The following is a 17,380-nucleotide window of genomic DNA, read 5'->3' on the forward strand; positions in this document are numbered from 1 at the left end:
GCCTATCAGTTCTCTGCCAATTTGTACCAAATAAAATGAATGCTTTTAAATTTGTTTTCAAAGAAATTAAGACTCAAATCTTCCCTCTGTTATCATTTATTCGCATATTTACTTTGACACTGCTCTCACCTTTGGGGAAAATGTGAAGAATTATGACCACTGATCAAACCAAAATAAGAAACCTCCTGCTGATAAACTTTATTTATTAAAGTTATATAACACATTTCATTTAGTGTGAACCGCAGGTGGAATATAGAAAATAAGGTTAACATCAGCAACGTTTCCATCTTGTTTTATGCTTATGAGTAAGAAACAGTTGACCGGAACAGCAAAATTTGAAACAACTATCAATTTCACTAAAACGTTTTTACACACGATTGAGGTGGTTTTTGTATTTTCTGAAAGAGCTTAAGTGATAAAGAAGAGATGGAGACACAAATATGTTGTGACATAGCAAACATTCCCATTCACTAGTGAATCTCTGCCTTACCAGAGGGACAAAACTTGAAAAAGCAAAACTTCAGTCCAAACCTTCAGCACAAAGGGGACGATTCTCTCTATTTTTCTGAGGCATTTGGTCCATGATAGTTTGGAGTCTCTACTTCCTGTTTATTACAGCCATATGTAACGACAACATTAAACAAAATTACATTTTGCATAGCCTAGATATTTCATTCCAAACCAGTAGATTTGGATAATTCACATTTTTTCCTCTCTTTTTTTGCAACATCTTAACTGTTCGGGTGTATGGGACCCGTTTTCACTTTTTATAATAGCAAAACGAATAAAAGCAATTATTTTTTTAACCTGAGACTCGTTGGCCTTGGGTCATTTTCTGTTTAGAACGTAATTCAGACAAATAAAATTGATGACCACATACCCGACATATTTACAGTGATGTTTGGGTCCAGACCAGACCAAATATCATAAAGCCTTACAGGTAAATTTGAAGATAAATATAAATGTTTACTTACATTGAACAGAAATTTTGTCTGAACATCTAACAAAATTTAAAAGTTTGCTCAAAACTTTTTAAAGTTGGATGGAAACATTCTCAGAGGAGATATTAAACATATGTTTCATTTTTAGTCAGAACTGGGAAATTCTAACTTGTGACTCAGAAAACCAAAATAAGGTACCACTCCACGTTGGACTTTCCACTCAGAAAGTCAGAGAATTTCTCAAAAGCCAACTTTGACATCCAGTATGGCGGCTCCTCGCATCAACAACTGTAAAGTGTGGTGGAGACATGTTAGTTTTACAAGACACACGTGTAACATTCTGTATAAAATCAATGTTACATGTTAAGTCAATTGGTTAATCCACAAAAAAACAACAAAACTAACCAAAATTCCTTGAGCTTTATTAGACATTTTTCCTGCTCAAACCTAAACAAACAGGATAAGGGTTATAACTGTGAGCCTTTATTTAAAGCTTTAGTCTTCTTTGTGTGATAACAGACACTGCTGAATGTAGACATAAGCTCAGTTAAAGTAAGCAGATGAAATATCTGTAAGGTGGGATTTGACTGCCCCACGCACTGACCTGCGCGCCGGCTGAATTAGCTGACATATGCCTGAAAGTTACGGGGCGGCAGCATTATAATTCTACCGGGATCAAACAGCACACTCTCTTTAATGAAAACAATGAGCCAATACATTAGATTATATGGCTGTCATGGCCGGCTATCACTCAGGCAAACGTACTAATCCCACATGGACAACTGGAGCCAACAGCTGCACTCCTCCTCCAGCATGCAGACAAGCCCGTCGGAGGCATTCCCAGGCACCCAGACACGGATAAAGACAGACCAGCCTGTGTTTACTTTAACTGATAGGTCCAACCACCATAAAGTTTCCAAAACTAGATATTCTTATAAACAGCTCAACCAGTGTTGTCATAGAAAAGTAATTTTATCTGTTAAAAAACAAGATGACAAGGAGACAAAACAGCTTTTTATTTTTTTGGGTCATCTTTTTAAACTTAGGAATATTAAACACAACAGGTGTATTACATCACAAAGAAGAAAATGTTTTCTGGTTTGAATTCAAGGAGAAAAACTCTTTCTGGGTACTGAGTCTATTTCCATTTGACCTTGCAACAAGTGCTTGTTTTCCATAACATTCGCAACAAAAATATTTTATTTTATTCTTCTCAAAGCCAATTAAAATATAGAATAGTAAGAAAAATATGAGCTAAATCCTTTTTGCTCTCTCATTTCACTTTGAATTTTGTAGCTAATTAAGCCTCAACAGTTTCAAACTTATCTTTAGATTGGCTGTTTTCTGTCTCCATTTATTCAATAAAATACTTAAAAACAAACAGAAGTAAAATCTTTATATGCAAGGATTTGGAAATGGAATTGTGATTAAAAAAAGATTACAGTACCAATGAATTTTGCCAGCAATAATATTGTGGTAAAAACCGTTCACTCTTCATGTTGTCTTTAACTCCACTGGCAATAAATCCTCACCGACCAACTAAAACAACTTCAGTCACACTCAAATAGCAGTTAATCTGTCACAGAGACTGGTTTTTAATCTCAGGTAACACCACAAATAAAATCTTCAGATCAATCTACCTTCGTATTTGCTCCAATGAAAATAAACAAAAAAAAAAAAAAAAACCTGAGAAACAGAAATTAATCTACAGATGTCCACACAAAAATATTTTTAAAGAATTGACAGTACAGCCATGAATATGAGCAGTTTTTAGATGGGAGAAAGTCAAAGATATTTCAGAGGGTTTGTCTTTAGTAGTTATGCCAGACAAGAAAAAAAAGTGAGCACTGCCCAGTCAAAGAGCCGTAGTTGCAGCTGAAGAATGGCAACCGTCCCACAGTCATCCCACGCTCTGACTGGCTATTGGAGCCAATGAAAGCTCTCCAAGAAATTACACGACAGATTTTCAAGAAACCCCGGGAGAAAACGGAGAAACTGGTTTAATGTCACAATTCGTCTAAAGCTGCTCTAATTGGAGGGGGCAGAATCAAATCTGAGCACTTAGCCAAGACATACCAGAAAGAAAAAGTATTTAGAGACTAGAGATCATTAAAAAACAAGGCTACTGACGTACTGAGTATCTGATCTACTGTATATATTTTTGTGTTTGGCTCAAACAAGCTTGCTCTTCTCTCAGGGAAGTTACTTGTACTTCCATTGGTAGAGTATCCTGATGTAAGGGTGAGCTCACATGTAGGCAGATATGTGGGAAAACTAAAACATTTCTATGCATTTTGGTCTTTCATCCACACAAATAGTCAAATACAACTAAAATGTATTATTTTTAAACTCCAACCAAAGTGAAGATGTAATAAAACTCTGTATCTGTGTTTGTGTGGCTATATGGGAAACAGTCTATGTCCAATAATATGTCAATATATCTCTATACTTGACAGGGAGAAAAAGAAGGATTTGAGTGGTTTTAAGTCATTCTTCAACATTTTTTCTGTATTATTTTTCCCTTTGTTGTCGCACACAGTAATAAATTAATAACACCTACATCTCAAAGTTTTACTTCATATGAATGACAAGTAAAAGAATCGTCTTTTACGGAGCCCTCTAGAGGACATGAGAAAAATGTTTTATTTTGTGTTCTATTGCAATACTTTTGCATTACGTCGCAATATACTTAGTGCGATATTTGCTGGTCTATTTTGCATACAGTCACAAATATCAATTTAAAATGTCAAATGTATGCACATTTAAAGAGCATCAGTGCACTCTTTGGTGCAAAAAACTGATTGAAAATTGATTTATTCACTGCATGTTTATGTCTGTGTAAGTTTGCAAAAGTATTGCGAGGAAATAAAAAAAAAAAGAAAAAAAAATTCCCATGTCCCCAATGGGGCCCCGTAGTCTTTTGCCCTCCAGCGCTGTGCGCATGCACAAGATTTACAGATGTAAAGAATAACATGAAGTATGACTGGGCTCACAAACAAATTTCCCGGCACCATGTTTAAATTGTGGTTGTTTTGAAGCTATTTGATTGGCTGACATAGGTTTCAGCTTTATGGTACACTGCTCTCCATTGGTTTGGCACATTTAAAATAACGCACAGGCCAGACTTGTGCGGGTTTATTTGGATGAAAACTTTTATGAAAGCAATCCTGTGTGTATGATATTATTTCTTTAAACGATGTGGCAGAGATATTTGCTACATATGTACAAGGCCCAAGAGTAGGCATGTCTCTGAATAAAATAACTCAAAATAAAAAGTAAGGGAAAGTTTACTAAAAACTTCTAATTTTTATCCCAAAAGTTACTCACGCAAGTGTAACTAGTTACTACCCACCTCTGGTAGGAAAGTATTTATTGTCTAATTTGTGATTACTGTAAGTAGCTTTACTTTCCCAGCATAGAAAAACAGCTTGTTCGTGTTCTGATTGCAAAAGCTACTTTACACAGAAAGAAAGCGACTTTATCGATCCCATCCTGCCTTTAAATGTAGCAAAGGATGAAGACTTGTTTAGTTAGAAATATTTCATTACAGCACGGATTAAAAAGCCCATCCTTTCCTGCCTGTGTATGTCAACATAAAAGCTCTGCCAACGCACAGATTTACTGCACGACAGCGCGGCTCACTCACCCATTATTACAGGAGAACATGACCATCATGCTGATGAACACTGGACTCTGAAATCAATACGGGTATGTGTGTGAGTGTGTGTGTGTGTGTGCGTGTGTGTTGTATCTACTGAGCTAAATGGCTAAATGTTTGGACTTCTCCTCACACACCGGTTGGGTTCATTTCCATACAAGAGAAATGCTTTTTGCCTCAAACTGTATTTGACTAAGTGTCCTTCAGGGTTCGTTAGGGAGCAAGGTGGTTCAGATGGTGCCTGATTTAAAAGTTATTTGGAAGAACCGGGGGTCTGTGTGAGTGGCCCCCCGACCTAATCCAGAAACAAACAGCTTACTCCTTCTCCAGAGGAGGGAGAGGGGAGATGAGGATGTAATGGAGGTAACCCAATTAAGACGAGGCTGATGGGGTAAAAACAGGGGATCAGGGTGGGACTGAGAGTGCTGTCCTGTTGTGAGACAAAGAGAAAGAAGGAGGCTTCCACTTGGGTAGGAAAAGTTTAGACAGGAGGTTTAATACTTTCTCATTTAAATAAAGGACAATTTAAAGACCAGTTAATCTAACTTGTCCTGTTTTGGGATATTAACGCTGTCAATCACCCTCCTTGTGGAGCTGCTCATCCCCAGCCCTTGATCTCTGATACACTGCAGCTAGCAGAGCTTATTGTGAATGCTAATGCTAGTTAGCATGGCCACCGATGACTGCAGATAAACAGTTTTGGTGTAACGGTAAGTTCTTTCTCAGCAATTAGCACAGCAAAGACATGATGTTGATTGACAGAGCTAAGACCATCCTCCTGGCTCTGATTGGTTGTCTTTGGTCAGTGAAAGTGCATTTCATCAGATGGCAATAGTATCTTAGGGAGGAGGAGATTGATCCTTTCACAGATTATCTGTTTCATATTATACTGTCATGACATGGTGACAATTTAACGAATACATAAAAAACTCTTTTTTTTAAAAGTTACATCCTTATATTATTTAATTTCCCTTTGGGAACTATCAAGTATTTTTGAATTTGGATTGAATTGAATTTTGAAAATATAAAGGTTTAATTCAAATTTGCAGAGATAACATTACAGTTCATTCTAGAGAAAAGGAACCAAAAATTGAAATCAGATTCTGTGATATCTTCAAAACGCTTCCTTAAAATACCTGCTTAATAATTTACTACATAGAGTTGTCAATAAAATGTAATAGATTACATTAAAAGTTTGTATTTTAGTGAAGTTTTTTTTTTAATTCAGAAATGAGTCTGCATATATTTCCTTCTGACAAGAATTGATTCACATTAAACAAAACAAGCCAGAAATTGAAAATGAATAATACTACTGGTGATCGGTAAAGCACCACAACATTACAAGATTCTACGTATTAGTTAAGGACGAAAATGTGGAAACATAACTTACAACATTATGTCTAAAACAAAATCCCTGTATCCACTACCACGTTCTCCCCTCTGTGACATTCCCAGACATTCCCTGGCCAGCTAGGAGAAATAATCCCGACAGGGAGTCCTGGATCAAACCCAGATCCTGTCCCCAGCTGACCACGCCAATTAACCTTCTAAAGGAAAAGGAGACAAAAACATTGGTAACTATTATCTCAAGTTTTTTTTTTATCTAGATCAACCAGAGCAAATTTTCCTTCCAAAAAACAAAGAAAAGACAGCTATAACTTCCATCTACATAATTTAAATGTGGCTCAAGAGTGAAAGGAAAAATTGCATTGGAACCTCACTAGGGTTCAGTTCAACCAAATAGGGACCGAGGTCTGTAGGTGCACCAGAGTTCACAACAAAGTTCAATTGCACATTCACACCTCCCCATACGAACTGGACTTTCTAGATAAATGACTGGAGTTTGATTAAATATGACTAAACAGAGTTGATGAGAACGCATCCTAACTATACTTAGCGTAACAGTTACGCTCTACATCAGTTACTAACCTGTTATTCTGTCAACAAATCCTCATAAGCTAAATTTGGAGTTGAAATGTTTGGTTGGCGAGTGACTTCTCTGTTTAAAAAAATCACAAACCAAATACCTCACATACCTGAAGCATGTTCCAGACAAAACAACACATCTGCATGCAGGACCTTGAGCTGCACAGAGTTGGGCAGATTATACATCTCTATTCAAAGTATCTGTGGATTAATAAGGCGTAAAATGTTCTACAGAATGATCCGATAAAGATACAGTGAGCTGCAGCCTTAACTGAGGGAGTTTAGGCAAAAATACAGAACCGGAGCAATTAGAGGAAATGAGGCATGAGTTTGTAAAAGAAAAAACAACAACAAAGAGAGATTCTGACTGGTTTCACAGAACAAGGAGGAGTACGAGCATTCACATGGACACATATCATCACAACTGGACTTTCACATCAAGCTGCTGGTTCTTTACTGGTCAGGCCACAAAAATTGACCATTTAACATCAGCTCAGATTGAGACCAACACTCAAAGTACCACGATTTTTAAACAGAAGTAGAACCATACTTAGCCTTTACACTTTACACTTGTACACTGTATTGCAGTGTATAAATGGCATGCAGGTACTACAGATACCTTAAAATGTAGTAATAAATAGTTTATTTTTCCACAATATATATCATTGTCACAATAGTACCACATAATATCATAAGAGTATTCTAAGTCTATATTGCCCACACCTACAGTATATAGAAACGTTTGACAAATCAGGACCCAATTTGGGAAATCTGAATTTTCAAACTGACCCCAACATCAAAATCTAATATGGCTACCTTACATGTGTAATAGTGGTAGTTGAAGAAAGTTATCTACACTTCTGAGAATCTCTTTCTTGCAAAGTATTTCACATATGTTATACCAAACCACCTCCTTAAGTGAAAATGTTGCTTCAGTGTTTTAACACAAAACACAGAAATAGTTTGTCTTCAGTTTGTTTTACTTGCAGCAGTTATGGATTGGCTAACTTTTGCAGACGTTGCAGCTTAGTCTGGGAATAACATCCAATCATTTGAGCATTCTTTGGGACTTGCTAATTGTTGTACTATTACTAGCAACAGAAGTCAATAATATACTGCTTTGGGGTCCTGGTAATTTTGCCTCTGTAGTTTTTCTAATCAACTTTTGTTTGAGTGCAAAAAAAATGGTGCAGATATATCTGAGCTTACTGTCCCCACTATACACCTCGTAGTACTCACCAAGGAGGTGTGTTAGGGCTATATCGCAACAGGTAAGTGATCAATATCAATTTATTATACATCTGATAGAATATTCAATACTCAATACATAGAAAATACCACAGGAGATAGGCACCAGCACCCATGGCGACCCCACAAGGGTTAACCGCTGGTAGGTGGGTGGGTAGATGGATGGATGGATGGATGGATGGATGGAATATTCACTGAATTATGATTCATAGGAAAGGCCAGCTAAGCTTGTTTGGTGGCATCAATCTTTCTTTGGTTACCTAGCAACAACTATTGAGTAACTTGCACAGCAGCAGTTTAAGGTTTTACCACCGTCTCTCATAACTCCTTAAAACTAAGAAAACAATGCAATGAGGTGAAAGCTGTGGATAAAACAGGAAAGGTCATGCCAATTTAGATATTTAAAACAAATTTTTTTTTATCAATTATTATCAAAAGACAATTATAGATATCGACTAATATGAAACGTTTATATTGTGACATGTTTTTCAGCCATATCGTCCAACCGTAAGGCATTTCATTACAATTTTCACAACAGGCAATTTAAAGTAATGCCAATAAATGACCATTTTTAGTTTGACATGCATGGCAGCCATATTGGATTTTGAACTCAGCAATATTTGAGGACCCCCCATCTGTTTTAGAGCTGGAATTCTGATTTTAGAGGAAATTCTTGTTGCATTTTAAAACAGGGAAAATCTAACTTCTAACTACAAAGAGAATGCCCTATCAATGCAGCACAAGTTTAATCAGAAATAAACTGACAAGGTCAAACAAACATTTTCTGATTGAAACGTTCACCAAATTTCACATGCATGGCAACCGCTTTTGACTCTGCTTGGTCTTTGTTCTTGTTGTATTTCCAACTGGGAACAGAAAAAATCCAGCTTCTGTCTGGAAAGAGGAGGTTCCCATAAGCCTGGTCACTGAGCATTTTAATGAGAACCCCCACCCCCCTCCCGAAAATCCCCCCACTGGTTTTGAACTTGGAAATGGAACAGTTAGGTTGGTTTGAAGTCATTCCCAGATCCAAGCTGTGACAACGCCACCAGCAATGGTTCCCTGAGACGATCTCCACTACACTTCCTGATGCAACAAACGTCAAGAGAGGGTAAACAACTCTTACCCTCTGTTGGTGCTTTTGTTTTTAGATTTTCATTACAGTTAATTCCTTCTCAGGAACCTGCGAAAGGTTGACATCATTGATTCCAACACTTCTTGATACAAAACAACCCAAATGCACAGATATTTGGCTATGTGGAGCTCTACTTTAATTATTTATGGGTTCATACTGCAGACTAGTTCAGTAAGAAATGTTTCCGTCGCAGACTAAAGTAACAATTTGAGTAAACGAAAATCAGAAACTGTTTGATTTTTACAAAAACGATAACCTCCAACTATTTCCCACGACAAGTGAATTATAACAGGCATGAACAGAAACAAACATTATGACCATACTGCGTGTAAAACAAAGCTTTCCATCACATTTTACTGGCTAAAAAAACCCAAACTGCACTGTGAGTCTTTCAGTTTTAGCCCTGCGGCCATGAACAGTGGTTCTTTACAGGTCCAAAGCAAGGCGTATTAAGGCTTTAATAACTTCTCCAGACTTCAGAGCACAAGGTCACAAGCCTTTAAAAACACCCATCACATGTCAGAGTGTTTAAACTGGCTTTTATCGGCTGAAGCCAGGACTCGGAGTGCTAATGAGCAGCATCAATTACGCAGTAATTAATTGCACCTTTTAGGGTTTTTACAACGCCCCGAGCTTTTTAAGGTCTAAAAAGCTCAAACTAAAAGTTAAACAAACTAGGGGAGCTGGATATACTTACGTATCTGTTTGCAAATGTAAGTGCATAGCGAGATTTTTATTATTATTATTTAGCACGCAGTTATAATTGAACGGTGTCGACGAGTTTGCGCATAGAGCATCCAAAAAAAGCTGCTAAATTTCCAGTAAAACTCGCCGCCTGTTGCCTGGTTTAAACTTTTCTCTTTAAATAAAAATAATAAAAAGAGGAGTTAAAATGCGGTTTAACTCACCGCTCCGGTTCAGCAGGAAGATATGAAGAAACAGCGGCAGAAACGCTCCTCGTAGGAAAGCCATGTCTTCTCTTTGCTCCTCTCTCCTATCCAGTCCAAACACAAACTGAACACAAGTGGAGTCGGTGTGGAAGAGAAGTTCGCCAGCAGCCCGGAGGAGACAAGAGGAGAAGGAGGAGGAGAAGAGAGGAAGAAGGGGAGGGTGGAAAAGGGGAGGGACGCAATTAAGGTCCTGCCGGGGTCCTCCTCCTATTCCTGTAGAAAAAAGCAGCTTATCTGTGTTTCTCCTGCTCTAAATTCACATTTCTTCTTGGAAGAAAGTCCTTAAGGTTGAGATTAAACATGGCTGCCTTATCGCGCCACACCTTTGAGGTCCCGCTGGCTGCATTCACACAACTTATTTCCTCCCATATCAGTTGGAGGTGGCGAGTCCTTTTAGGACTAATTTTGCAGATGCAGAATATTTTATAAAAGCACAACAAAAAAAGACTTAGGGCCTGATATGGTTTATCTTTAAACTGCAGACATTTAGTTTTGTGCCTGAACCTCACCAAAATTCGCAGCTTTTATTTTTTTTAGTATATAAACATGAAGAAAGAGCAAAAAGGAGGTGAAATTAATTGTGGATAAGACCCCAACATTAAAGTGGAGGTTGCTTTTTGTGGATGATGCAGTTCTGTTAGCTTCTTCGGATCATGGCCTTTAGCGTTCACTGGAGCGGTTCACAATAGACTTATTACAGTGTTTTCACACCTATTCCAGTTTCACTACCAGGTGTGACTTGGTTTGACTGGGCACCACAACTGCAACATTTGTTACATTTTCAGCTGCTGTGGTTCTCTTTCACACTGCACTGTATCAAACAAACCAAACATTTCAGCAACTTTTTCCCCTCCACTCCTGTGGCGGTGCTGCACCAAAAACAACTGAAGGAAACAACCTTGAAAACCTCTGAAGAAGACACTGAGCACAACTTTCTGTCTACAAAAAATATAGTGGCGTTAAATTTTTAGCGCTTGAAGGATTTCTCTTTTGACTTTGATAACAGACCACGAACTATTTCTTCCGCTATGCGCTAGCGATAGGCTAACATGTTTGTTTTGATTGTTTTTACCCAGAAAACCCTGCACTAAATTCCACTTCTTGCTTTTGAAACAGTCTCCAGTGCAATTGGCGTTCTCCAGAGTTCAAATACTCTGGTTTGTAGTCTTAAATCTTAACTTAGCGTTAAGTTTTAAGACTTAACGCTAATCTTCAATCAAACCAAGTTTTTAGCCGGACCAGAGTTTGTTTTTTTGATTATGTGGCTCTGTTAATTAGCAGATTTATCAATAGTTTCTATCACACCAGTCCTGTTTAGTACACTTTAATCAAACCATAGTTTATTTGCCTATGGAGGTCTGGTTTGTTTGGGAAGGTGTGAATGCACAATCAAACTGATGCAGACCAAAAAAGTGAACTCTGGTCAACCTACAAACTCAGCTTGGTTGAAGTGAATTGTGGTGTGGTTTGAATGTGAATGCCAAGCAGACCGGAGACCGTTACTTTAGATTCAAACTGGCTGCATAAAAAAATTTTTGTTTGACCAATGGCTCTATTATCACATAATGCACCGGCGTAGTTCTTGTAGTGAGGTGGAAAAACTGGGTGGGTTTGTTGCTTTCATTCAAGAGCCAAAATGTCTTTGAGTTTTAAGACTGAACGCTAATCTGGGTGGTGGTTCTGGAACTGACCACTCTCAGAGCAAACAGAGCTGTGAGATCTAAAGTCAGCAGGTACCAACGTTCATCCATCCTGTGAAGAAGAGCAGATGACAAGCTGTGACATACCACCCTCTTGTTGTTTTCACAACAGTAAAACTCACAGCTGATTGTGACTGCAGAGATTTTAACCTAGTTTCTGTTTGTCTGAGACTTTCTGCATGGACTTTGCTAATTAAAGCTGAAAACTTCCTTATTAGTCACACGTCTTGAACATTTTCACATTTTGTCATGCTGCAACAACAAACTATATATTTTGTTGAGATTTTGTACATCAGTACACAGTAAAGCATATTTTCTCAGATGAAAATGTAAAAACTGTTGTACACTTATATTTAGCAACTTCTAATTGCATTTCCACAAATAGAATCTGGACTTTTCAGATGCCACCTGCCATAGCAATGGAGAGCAGTGACTGCCTCCATGCATTGCATGGCAGGCACCTATTGTTCTACACCCAATAGAATGTCTCTTTATTATTATAGTTTATTTACATGTATTTTTCTTCCGTCACGTAAGTATTGCACATGTGCTCCTGAGCAAGTCCAACTGTGCAATCTATAGCTAGAACGCTGGGTCTGAAGTGATGGGCACACTTTTGCAGGCCCTGGTTACATTTCTTCAGGAATCTTCTAGTTATCAAGTGATATTTTCAAATTTCCTGTCAACTTTAAACATTTTTAACCCCAAAACACGACAGGCCACTGGATGGATGAGCCTAGCGCACAACTACCAAGCTTGGCAAGTTTTCTAGGGAAAATCTTGAATTTATAATTTTTCAGAATTGGGCCCTGCCATTGCAATGCATTGGCAGCACCTATTGTTCTACACCTCAAAATAACCGCCTCTTCCTAGTACCATTAATGCAGCTCGTACCACTGCGTGCCCCCTTCACAATATATACATCAAAACGTGCGGCTCAATCCCGTGAGGGGAGCTATTGCTTTTGTTAGCATTTCGAGTAACTGTGGTGACATAATTAACACAAAACAAGCCAAATTCAACTCAAAACAAAGTCTGACCCAAAATAGTGTCACTCAAAATAGACATAGACTTTTGTCTGCCCCTCTGAGCTTCTCTTTAGAACTAAACATGGTGGAGCACTTTGTTACTAATCCTTTTCCTTTTGTGTTTTATTTACCGTTGTCATAGCAACTGAACTAATGGCCGCTGGGAGGAAAAAGAGCGACGGCGGTTCTAGTTAGCTGAGGTATAAACCTAGTGTACAGGAGCTGAATTGCGATCTGTTTATATGTACAGATTGCTTAATACACCGTCAGTTATCAGCTTTGAAATAAAACGGTTCTGGAAGTTGTTGGAAAGTATTATTGACATGTTTAGATTGTTTTTTTGTTACATGACTCAAATCTGTTTAGCTATTTTGTGTATTTCTGTGAAAATGTTGGTGTACAGAAAAAAACCCCAAAATATATTGTATATTCTTTATGCAGTAGCAGATGTGGGTTATTCTCAGACTTAAGTGTGTGAAATAAGCTGTACCTTTGTATTAAAGGATCTAAAACTGTTTATTACAGGAATAAGTACACTGTCTAGAATGACAAAGAAGCTGGAGCTGTCCACTGACCACTACCTGGTGCTGAGTTGGCTCCGGTGGTGGGGGAGGAAGCCGGTCAGACCTGGCAGGCCCAAACGTGTAGTGAGGGTCTGCTGGGAACGTCTGGCGGAGTCCCCTGTGAGACGGAGTTTCAACTCTCATCTCCGGCAGAACTTCGAGCACGTCCCGGGGGAGGTGGGGTACATTGAGTCTGAGTGGACCATGTTCCGTACCTCCATTGCCGAGGCGGCCTATCGGAGCTGCGGCCGCAAGGTTGTTGGTGGCAGCAACCCTCGAACCCGTTGGTGGACACCTTCGGTGAGGGATGCTGTCAAGCTGAAGAAGGAGTCCTACCGGGCCTTTTTGGAGTGTGGGACTCCAGAAGCAGCTGATGGGTACCGGCGGGCGAAACGGCATGCGGCTCGGGTTGTTGCTGAGGCAAAAACTTGGGCGTGGGAGGAGTTTGGAGAGACCATGGAGACAGACTTCCGTACGGCTTCAAGGCGATTCTGGTCCACCATCCGGCGTCTCAGGAGGGGGAAGCAGTGCAGCACCAACACTGTTTATAGTGGGGATGGTGTGCTGCTGACCTCAACTCAGGATGTTGTGGGCCAGTGGGCGGAATACTTCGAAGACCTCCTCAATCCCACCAACATGCCTTCTGTTGAGGAAGCTGAGCCTGGGGACTCTGGTTTGAGCTCTCCAATCGCTGGGGACAAGGTCGCCGAGGTGGTCAAAAAGCTCCTCGGTGCCAGGGCCCCGGGGTTGGATGAGATCCAGCTGGAGTTCCTTAAGGCTCTGGATGTTGCAGGGTTGTGTTGGCTCACGCAACTCTGCAATATCGCATGGACATCAGGGGCAGTTCCCCTGGATTGGCAGACTGGGGTGGTGGTTCCCCTGTTTAAAAAGGGGGACCGGAGGGTGTGCTCCAATTACAGGGGGGTCATACTCTTAAGCCTCCCTGGTAAGGTCTATTCAGAGGTCCTGGAGAGGAGGGTCAGTCGGATAGTCGAACCTCGGATTCAGGAAGAGCAGTGTGGTTTTTGTCCTGGTCGTGGAACACTGGACCAGCTCTATACCCTCAGCAGGGTCCTGGAGGGTGCATGGGAGTTCGCCCAACCAGTCTACATGTGTTTTGTGGACTTGGAGAAGGCATTCGACTGTGTCCCTCGGGAGGCCCTGTGGGGGGTACTCCGGGAGTATGGGGTACCGGGCCCTTTGATACGGGCTGTCAGGTCCCTGTATGACCGGTGTCAGAGTCTGGTCCGCATTGCCGGCAGTAAGTCGGGCTCGTTTCCGGTGAGAGTTGGACTCCGCCAAGGCTGCCCTTTGTCACCGATTCTGTTCATTACTTTTATGGACAGAATTTCTAGGCGCAGCCGAGGTGTTGAGGGGATCCGTTTTGGTGGCCTTAGGATCGCATCTCTGCTTTTTGCGGATGATGTGGTCTTGTTGGCTTCATCGGAACGTGATCTGCAGCTCTCACTGGAGCGGTTTGCGGCCGAGTGTGAAGTGGCCGGGATGAGGCTCAGTGCCTCCAAATCCGAGGCCATGGTCTTGAGCCGGAAAAGGGTAGAGTGCCTTCTCCGGGTCAGGGGGGTCATCCTGCCTCAAGTGGAGGAGTTTAAGTATATGGGGATCTTGTTCACGAATGAGGGAAGAAGGGAGTGGGAGGTCGACAGGCGGACTGGGGCAACGTCTGCCATGAAGTGGGCGCTGTACCGGTCCGTCTTCATCACGGTCGGTAGATCGGCCGGTAGATCGGTCGACTGGTAGATCGACCGATTTACCGGTCAATCTACGTTCCCACCCTCATCTATGGTCATGAGCTTTGGGTCATGACCGAAAGAACGAGATCACGGATACAAGCGGCCGAAATGGGTTTCCTCCGCAGGGTGGCTGGGCTCTCCCTTAGAGATAGGGTGAGAAGCTCGGTCATCCGGGAGGGACTCAGAGTAGAGCTGCTGCTCCTCCACGTCGAGAGGAGCCAGTTGAGGTGGCTCGGGCATCTGGTCAGTATGCCTCCTGGACGCCTCCCTGGTGAGGTGTTCCGGGCACGTCCCACCAGGAGGAGGCCTCGGGGAAAACCCAGGACACGCTGGAGGGACTATGTCTCTCGGCTGGCCTGGGAACGCCTTGGGATTCCTCCGGAGGAGCTGGAAGAAGTGGAGGGGGAGAGGGAAGTCTGGGCCTCCTTTCTGAAGCTGCTGCCCCCGCGAAAATGGATGGATGGATGGATGGATGGATGGATGGATGGATGGATGGATGGATGGATGGATGGATGGATGGATGGATGGATGGATGGATGGATGGATGGATGGATGGATGGATGGATGGATGCTCCCCATTAGCACTAGCCTTTTTCCAAAAAATAGCTTTTATTTTTCTTATTTATTAGTAACACTTAGTATACTGAATGGAGGAAGAAAATGTAAAACAACATGCTAGCGACAGCATTTCAGCTAATGTTAGCAATTTGGCTCATTTTAATTTGTACACTAATTTTAACATACAGAATGGAGTAAGTCCATGTTACTCAACATGTTTGTGACTCTCCACATGCTATTGAGTACACTGCAGCTTACTTTAGCATTGATGCAAATTTGTAGCACCAGACGGGCACACTTTGGCAGGCCCCATTTAAATTTCTTCAGAAATGTTCTAGTTAATACATAAACTCCACCTGCATGTAAATGTGCCTCATTATAAATTCATCTCTGGTGTCAATAACTTTGAGGTTTCACACTTAGATTTTCATTTGTGAAAAGTTTGAAAACCATGCAGCTGTCATGTTGTTTACATTGAATTGGACCAAAGAGAAAGCAGAAATCTGGGAGGATATGATGAAATAATGTTTTAATAAAAAATCCTAAAAACATCTTATAAAAAAATAAACAGAAAGGGACACACGGGGAGCTAACAGAGACCGAGAAACATGTGGTAAGTGGAAGAAATCAGTGAGGAGTGAGTGAAGGAGAGGAGGTTAAATATAGGGAGCTTGAATAATAGACAGATTTATACTAGAATCAGGGTCCAGCTGTGAAAAGCGAGGAGCTAGCAGGCTGAGGGAGAGAGAGATGCCACAGAGGAGAAAGAAGGTGTAAACAAACTGGGGAATAAACAAAACAAAATTAACAACAACTGAGAATAGACTGATCAGAAGTATTAAAGCAGAAACAAAGGCTGATCTAAATCACAACTAGGAAAAAGAAAACAAGAAATAACTGACACAGACGACAAATGATCAAAAATACAAACCCAGAAATAACCCAAAAACCCAAACAAACCAAGTTCAGACCGCATCATTTTCCTTCCACCTCACATTCGCTTTGTCTTAGCATTACATTAAAAAAATCCAAAGAAGACACATCAAACTTGGTGGCTGTGACATAGAATTATGATAAGAGCTAAAAAGGTATAAATACTTCTCCACAAGTTGTGGGATTTATGGTGCACATGTCACCTAAATTCTGACTTGTTTAATGAACTGTGAATTATGTTTGGATTTTTGTACAAAAAGATAATTGAAACCATTCTATATAAATCTTGCAGAAGGTCATTTGAGTGAAAATCCCAGTAGATCAGCCAATTCTGAAATACTCAGACCAGTTGACCTGCACCAACAACAAAATCACGTTCAAAGTCAGTGAAATCTGCTTTCTTCCCCATTTCTGATGCTTGGCTTGAACTCCACCACTCCTGGATGATTAAAGGCATTGAGGTGCCGTTTGTTATTTTTAGTAAATTTCACGTCTTAGACTGTTACCTCAGTGCTTGGTCATCCTAATTTGAGAAGTTTCCTGTGCCATTTTCTTTAAATTTACTGAAAAATTAGTTTTTTTGAAGATTGTTTTTTCATATTTGCCTATTACCTACTCGACTTAAATGCATGGTTATAAATGAGCCAACATGACTCTTCTGATAATTAAGTGAGCCATAGCAACCGCTGAAATATCACTTTTCCAGCTCGCCTACACATATCTCCAATAAACACATCCAACAGATGGTTTCCTCATCTGAAAGAGCATACATCACATTATAATCAAAACTTGGGGATTTAGACAAGCCAACATGGCACAAGAAATATAGAGTTAAAATAAGACTGGTCCAGACTTGGAAACAATGGAAGTAGTGAACATGTAACATGAGCAGGTTTGTGGTGTTTTTATCAGTGACTGAATGGGGTCACCTTGGATAACAGCTGCAGGAAAAAAAAAGCTTCTTGGAGTTTGTCACCCGGCTTGCCTGT

At 40.4% G+C, this 17,380-nt stretch overlaps 1 protein-coding gene across 3 annotated transcripts in view; it reads right to left on the reverse strand.

Moving 5' to 3' along the window:
- Positions 1-10,033, reverse strand: part of mcama (melanoma cell adhesion molecule a) — a 59,468-nt gene extending 49,435 nt beyond the window's left edge. The window contains exon 1 of one of the 3 annotated variants that reach the window (XM_081615440.1): positions 9,817-10,033. In XM_081615440.1, coding sequence (XP_081471566.1) covers positions 9,817-9,880 — 64 coding nt within the window. In that variant the 5' untranslated portion in view covers positions 9,881-10,033. The remainder of the gene's footprint in view (positions 1-9,816) is intronic. The other 2 variants (XM_008428554.3, XM_008428553.3) reach the window with 2 other exon arrangements.
- Positions 10,034-17,380: the final 7,347 nt, after the last annotated feature.

Source organism: Poecilia reticulata, chromosome 14 (assembly GCF_904066995.2).
Source record: "Poecilia reticulata chromosome 14, P_reticulata-male-v2, whole genome shotgun sequence".
Lineage (NCBI taxonomy): Eukaryota > Metazoa > Chordata > Actinopteri > Cyprinodontiformes > Poeciliidae > Poecilia > Poecilia reticulata.